Raw genomic sequence first — 7,701 nt, 5'->3', positions numbered from 1 at the left:
CTTGAAATAAGTATGGGTATATGCAAGCACACACCAAGGACATACATGAGAAAGAACAGCTCTTTCCTAACGACATGATTATTGTAATTCAAGTCAGTAGACTTGCCAAATTGAGATTAGGAAAGTTAGTGAACTTTCCAAATTGAGTTAGGAAGGTCATGCCATGAGAGTAAAATTCATCATTATAAATATCGTATTGCACACAACACATAACATCTTCATATAGCACATATCATCGCACATAACATATAACACATAATTTCTTTCATATCAATCATTCATATGCCATGAGACCTTGGAATCATGGACTTGACATTAAGACTTCCCAAAACGAGGGCTCAACACATGGGACCTCAACTAGGGAGTCTTCATTAGTAAACACAGAGTCTGCTTCATTCATTCATACATACTTCATTTCATTTCATTCATAGGCCTGTGTGAACACCAACTATACCTAGGGTATAGTTTAAGACTTTCATCGGGTTTGTTGTGCAATGATTAGGAATAACCTAATGTCATTACCTGGGTCTAGCTCACATCTTGATTATCCTATCCCAACACCTTTGGTATAATTCATTTCATTATGTGCTTCATTTGAGGCTGACCTCATTCATTCATTGGAAACTTTAACTTTAACCGACATAGATCATATGAGCATCATGAAATCGAGTGTCTGCCCCACACCAAAAAGAGGTTTTATCACCGGCCAAAGTTACCCAAAAGCATGCTAGCGTACATGGGAATTTAACCCTGCCAGATCCCTATATTGGTAGTATATGTTCAAAGACTAGGAGATGTATGGAGACCCGTACCCGAAAAGCCGGACAGTCTCATATCATGAGAGTTGCGTGAACCTTCGTCCTTCCCGAAAGAAGGAATCACCACTCATATCTAGCCTATCGGTGCTCAGTATAAAGTTCCATTACATTCAACTCATACGTCATGGAAGATGGCTTCTAGTATGAGGACAACATAGCTCATTAGATGATTTCTCATCTCATCATTAGTATTAAGTGTGTTAAGATCAATACTTTCATTAGAGTGTTCATAGATACTGTTCTCTTCATTATCTTACACTCTCATGGGTGAGTACGTATTGGTAACATTTACTTAGGCTCATTTGAGATTGCTCTCATCATATACATTAGCCGCATATCGTTTTGTCACCACATTCCTCATTATGAGCACCTCTAATTTTCATAGTTAATCACCTCTTATTACGTGAATGCTCAATTCATCATTTCATAGTACATCTCATCATATGCCAATGCACTTGGCCACTTAGTGTATCTTACACTCATACTTAACCATCTAGGGATCATTATTTCACTACATACATCTTAGGTTCACTTATTTTTGAACGTATGTTAGACATATGTGTCTATACATACAAGCCATGAGGCTTCATTCATAGTTCGCTAAGTGATTCTTGCTTTCCTAAGATTATGTAGTACAAGACTTATGTATTTTGTATATATGCCAAGATCTTGACTTTTTATCAAAGTAGATGGCATTATTCTTGGATATTTTACTCACGTATGACTTATGTATCAATATGGAAGTTTGAGCAAGGGAACCCAAATCTTGAATCACTTGGATATCATTTATATTTTTCATTGATTTTATTTCTAATATTCATAACATTAGAACTCTAAATTAAATCTCAATATTTACATTGGAGGATTAATTTTCTATTTTAATGTTACTCTTAGTTAACCGAAGGGTTGGGGGTTCGAACCCCCACAATCCCTTTTTAATTTTTGTTAGTCTCTTGTTGACCATTCATGCCTAATCCAAGAGGTTGTGGGTTAAAACCCCTACAGCCACTTTGATTTTTCCTTTAATTCTCGCTGGAATAGGGAGGTTGTAGGTTCGAACACCCCAGCCTCCTAATTTTTTTCATTTAATTTCGCTGATGCTTGGGAGGTTGTGGGTTCGAATCCCACGCCTCCCATATATTTGATTAATTACTTTTGTCTTCATTCACCCCCTGTTCGCGAGTTCAAATCCCCTTAGCACCATTTCCCATTCCTTATTTCTCAAAATCAGTAGCTAGGATCGAATCCCCTTAGCCCCATTTCCCTTTCTTTTTTCGCGAAAGCAGTAGCTAGGATCGAATTCCCTTAGCTCCATTTCTCTTTTCTTTTTTTTCGCAAAAGCAGTAACTAGGATCGAATCCCCTTTGATTCTTCGTGTTTTTTTTCTTTCTTTCTCAGCTTCTTTAACATGTGAGGTCTTGGGTTCAATTACCATTGACCTCACTTATTTTATTTTACTTTAAAAATCCAGAATTTGACATTCATGAAGAGTACACAAATCTGGAAAAGTTTTGTCATTCATCAACTCATTTTTAAGCACATTTTTCATAAGTTTAATTGGCTAAAAGATGGTCATTTCAATCCACTATATTTCATTGCAATGAAAATACATGATATACACATTTCACACATAAAATACACAATAATTTCATGTCTTATACGACTCCAAACAGTGGCTAAGGCACTGCCAACGTGCTCACATTCACCAACCTTTTCAATCACACTTTGAGTATCATTTTCGTAATTTCCCTCACATAAACATGTTCACATTTAATATAAACACATCATTCATGCCTAAATATATGTTCACATTTAATATAAACACATAATTCATACCTAAATCTAGCAACACAACATATCCATCCTACGAATTCGTTTGGGAGCTAAGGAAAATGACATTAAAAAAGGGAACAACCTTAGTTTCGGAATGAATCTGTTTTATTGTAAGGGACCTCTTGGGAAAGGGACCAAGAGAGAAGAAACCCATACCTTTTGATGTTGTTCAAGTGTGCAGCTGCTTCCCAAAACTCCTCTAAACCACGCCCAAATTCTCCTCAACGTACACGCCACTCGACGAACAACCTCCCTTTGCCTTGACGTTTTTGATTACCTTGGTTTTATTTAAAACATTTCGTGTGTTTTTCAATTGTGAAGAACAATTGTTATTAAACTGTTCTTGAGATTTCTTGTTAGTGAGAGCGTGAAAGAATGAGAGTTGACAGACGTGGAAGAGAGTTGAGAAACGTAAGGGAGAGAGTTATTAGGATTAGGATACTCAATTCAAGACTTAGTCAAAATAGGATTTAATTAAATTAATATAAAATCTGATTTATTTTAATTAATACATGAAAGGACCATTTTACCCTTAATGAATAAATTTTAATTGATGACTAAATCATCAACTCATTCTCCTAGTGGGGCTCGAACCCGAGTGGCACCCCATTTGCGAAATGGGTCACTCCGGGTCGCCCCAATTCAAATTTCTCTTTTAATTAAATTAATTACTTAATTTATTAATTCCTCAAGGTAATTACAGTATTACCCTTGGCCTGGAAAAGACCATTTTACCCCTGGACCCTCAAAACATAAAAATTTCCTCTTTTAAGTCCGGTAAAGACTCCTTCGATTAAATCTTCATTTTCGCGAGCCTTACTTGGTTGGTTCAAACCTTTCCAAGCTCAACTTACTCCGCAAGTTAGTTGACTTGGTCATGGTAAAGGTTCTTAAATCTCGTTCTACGCGTATCAATATGTTTGAACCTTTGTTTAATCGCAAGCATTCTTGACACTCTAAGTCTTGATCCTATTCATTTTTATGGTTATTACATTTTCCCTTTTTAGGAACATTCCTCCCCGAATGACACTACCACTTCAAATCGTAATGCCAGTTAGATCATAATAAAATCACTATGCACAGTCAACTAATAACAACAAAATACAGAGAGATAAGGAAATATAGGCTTGAGAGTAGGAAGTCTAACCTCAAGAGCTGAAAAGATGAGGGTAGCGGCATCTCATGTCGGCCTCAGCCTCCCAAGTAGCACCCTCAACAAGATGATTTCTCCACAATACCTTCACTGTGGCAATCGCCTTGTTCCTCAGCCGCTTGACCTGTCTGTCTAAGATCTCAACAGGTACCTCCACATAAGACAAGTCTTCATAACCCCCAAACCTTCAACAGGTAGGATTGATGATGGATCACCTAGTCACTTCTTCAACATAGAGACATGAAAGACTGGATGAACAGAAGCTAGCTCCGCAGGCAATTCTAACTCATAGGCCACCTTACCCACACGCTGTAGGATCTCATATGATCCAACATATTTCGGACTCAACTTCCCTTTCTACCAAATCTCATCACCCCTTTCATAGGTGATATCTTCAAGTAAACCTTGTCACCAACATCAAACTCTAAGGGTCGTTTTCTATTATCAGCATACGACTTTGCCGACTGTAAGTAGTAGCCAACATGTCCCTAATCACTCTGACCTTCTCTAAGGCCTCATAAATGATCTCTGGACCCAAAATGGATGACTCTCCAACCTCGAACCACCCAACTGGAGATCTACGCCTCCTACCATACAGTGTATTTAACATTGCTATCCTAATGCTGGATTGATAACTATTATTATACGAGAACTCTATCAAAGGCAAATGGTCATCCTAGTTACCTCTAAAGTCAATCACACACGCTCTCAACATGTCCTTCATTATATGAATGGTGCGCTCTGCCTGTCCATCTGTATGGGGATGAGAGGCAGTGCTAAGCTTCACTTGCGTGCCCAAGCTCTTTTAGAAAGATCTACAGAAATGTGAAGTAAACTGATCTCCTCTATCTCAAATAATAGAAAAGGGAATCCCATGCCATCTCAGAATCTCATAAATGTAGGGTCTCACATAATCCTCGGCTGTATCTAGACTTCACAGGGATAAAGTGGATAGACTTAGTCAATCTGTCCACAATAACCCGTATGGAGTCATGTTGCCTTCTAGTCCTCGTAAGACCAACTACGAAGTCCATATTAATGTCCTCACACTTCCAAGTCTGAACCTCAATAATTTGAGTCAAACCACCAGGCTTAAGATGCTCTGTCTTAACCTGTTGAAAATTAGGACACTTGGCTACGTATTCTGCAATTTCCTTCTTTATACCGTCCCACCAATAAATCTGCTTAAGATCATGATACATCTTGGTGGAACCTGGATGTATGGAATATCTAGAGCCATGGGCCTCTGCAATAATCCTGGTCTGCAAATCATCCACATCTGGTACACAAAGTCTGTCTTGATACGTAAGTATTCCATCACCTCCCAAAGTGAAAAACTCATTCATCTTCATCAGTACTAAATCCTTCAGGTCCATCAACACAGGATCTAGATGTTGACCTTGCTTGACTTCAACTACCAAGGATGATTCAGAACTAGGATGAACTGAAACATCCACAGTAGTAGAGTCAACCAACCGCACACCCTGTCTTTCTAGTCTGTGTACATCTTTCACCAGCACCTTTTTCTCATCCTCAATGTGGGGCTGTACTTCCCATGCTCATCCTGCTCAAAGCATCAGCTAAAAAATTAGCCTTACTCGGATGGTAGTGCACATTCATGTCATAATCCTTCAACAGCTCCAACCATCTCCGCTGAAGTGAGTCTATCCTTGAGCTCCTGGAAACTCTTCTCACAAGTCTCCGTCCATTCAAACTTGTCTTTATTCTTTGTCAAAGATGTGAGTAGGGCAGGAATGGAAGAAAAGCCCTCCACAAACCTGCAGTAGTAACCAGCCAATCATAGAAAGCTACGGATGTCAGTGGGAGTAAGGGGCTTTGGCTAGATCTTAACAACTTCAGTCTTCTTGGGGTCCACCTTTACACCTTGATCGAACACAACATGACCCAGGAAGGTCACTAATATCATCCAAAATTCACACTGCTGAATTTGTCATATAATTGATGTTGTCTAAGTACCTGCAAGGTTAGTCTTAAATGTCGTTCATGCTCTCCCTTGGTCTTAGAGTAGATGAGAATGTCATCACTGAATACTATGACGAAAGAGTCAAGGTATTCACGGAAGACCCTGTTCATGAGATCCATAAATGCAGCAGGTGCATTCGTGAGACCAAATGACATGACTAGAAACTCATAGTGACCATAGAGGGTACGAAAGGCTGTCTTTGGGATATGTCTATCCCTAACCCTAAGCTGATGATACGCTGAACGACGATCAATCTTAGAGAAGAAACTAGACCCTTGAAGTTGATCAAAGAAATCATCTATTTTGGGGAATGGATACTTGTTTTTTATAGTGACTTTGTTGAGCTGCCGATAATCGATACACATTCTAAGGGTCCCATCTTTCATTATTACAAATAACACAGGAGCGCCCCACGGGGATATGCTCAGCTGAATGAAACCCTTATTAGAGAGATCTTTTAACTGCAACTTCAACTGTTTGAGTTCTACTGGATCCGTTCGATAAGGATCAATTAAGATTGGTTTAGTATGGGATTCTAAGTCGATACAAAAGTTGATCTCTCGAAAGGGAGGGACTCCAGGCAACTGCAACTTCAACTGTTTGAGTTCTACTGGATCCGTTCGATAAGGATCAATTAAGATTGGTTTAGTATGGGATTCTAAGTCGATACAAAAGTTGATCTCTCGAAAGGGAGGGACTCCAGGCAAATCTTTAGGAAGCACATCTAGGAACTCATTAATTACAGGCACTGAATCTATGGAAGGAATTTCATGATCTAAATTATTAACACTTACAAGATGACATAGTAACCCGTTGGACATCATTTTATTGGCCTTAAGATTTGAAATCAAGGGATTGGGACGACTCGAATTATACCCCTCCAAGACTAACTCTTCTTCATTAGGGAAGTGAAATTTCACCACTCTACTACGACAGTCCAAGCAAGCATAACAATTGTAAAGCCAGTCCATGCCAGGAATAATATCAAAATCATGCATAGGTAACTGAATCAAGTTTGCACACATAGTCTTACCACTTACAACTATTGGGCAATCCTTGTATACCCTATCAGTTGTTAGATTTTCTCCTAAAGACGTACTAACCACTATAGGATCATTCAGAACTTCAGGTAATATGTCAAAATTAAGGGCAAGCAGAGGACATAGATTTTCTCCCAAAGGTGTACACCTCTTCATTAACCTTTGATGCTTCTTTCCCTTTCGGTGTTTCTATCCACCATCAAAATGGACATTTGTGGTTCTTCCAACGTTCACGTCTCCTTCGTTAGCCATTCCCTTTGTACAAACTTTGCTATGATACAACATTGTAATAGACTTAGAGTATTTTCTAAAGCTCCGTGCGCCACCTGACAACTTATTCACAAATCTTTTACGATCTTGTAACATCAAGTAAGCCCTTTATGCTAAGATCGCTAAGAGAATGTGAAGAAAGACTTGATAAGTTCTATAAGAGAATGTAAGAAATGACTTGAGAAATTTGGTAGGAGGCTTTTTACTACTTTGAAGATTGCTTTACAACCTGTTGGATAATTCACAAATGAGAGCCCCCTGTTTATACTACTTCTTAGGGGCTAAACTGTAAATAACGTTTACTTTATAAGTCATCCTAATAATTACACTTTGGTCCCTCTCTAGAAACTTTCTACATGTTCTAGGATGTTTCGAATCTTTCTAAGACATCTTTTAGGTTATTCTAGAACCTTCCAAATTAAAGACCTAGGGAATTCTAGAGTCTTCTTTGAATATCTAGGGGCTTCTAGAGTTTTCTACAAAAGTCTCCACAACTCTAGACTCTTCAGCCCCTATCCAGACACAAAATTTTACTGAGAATTGGTGGAAAGTGGCACATGGTTCATACTGGGGAGCAGATGATGGGAGTCATATTTTATTCCA

At 38.6% G+C, this 7,701-nt stretch overlaps 1 protein-coding gene across 1 annotated transcript; it reads right to left on the bottom strand.

Moving 5' to 3' along the window:
* Window positions 1-4,694: 4,694 nt before the first annotated feature.
* Window positions 4,695-6,984, bottom strand: LOC138348898 (uncharacterized). Its single transcript, XM_069298496.1, has 3 exons — window positions 6,026-6,984; window positions 5,450-5,582; window positions 4,695-5,348 (listed from the first exon to the last, which is right to left on the bottom strand). Exons 1-3 carry the CDS (start codon window positions 6,982-6,984, stop codon window positions 4,695-4,697), a joined length of 1,746 nt encoding a protein of 581 aa, XP_069154597.1.
* Between the last annotated feature and the right edge of the window lie 717 nt (window positions 6,985-7,701).

Source organism: Solanum lycopersicum, chromosome 5 (genome assembly GCF_036512215.1).
Source record: "Solanum lycopersicum chromosome 5, SLM_r2.1".
Classification (NCBI taxonomy): Eukaryota; Viridiplantae; Streptophyta; class Magnoliopsida; order Solanales; family Solanaceae; genus Solanum; species Solanum lycopersicum.
Note: the sequence above shows the minus strand (reverse complement) of the source record. Positions and strands in the feature narration are given on the sequence as shown.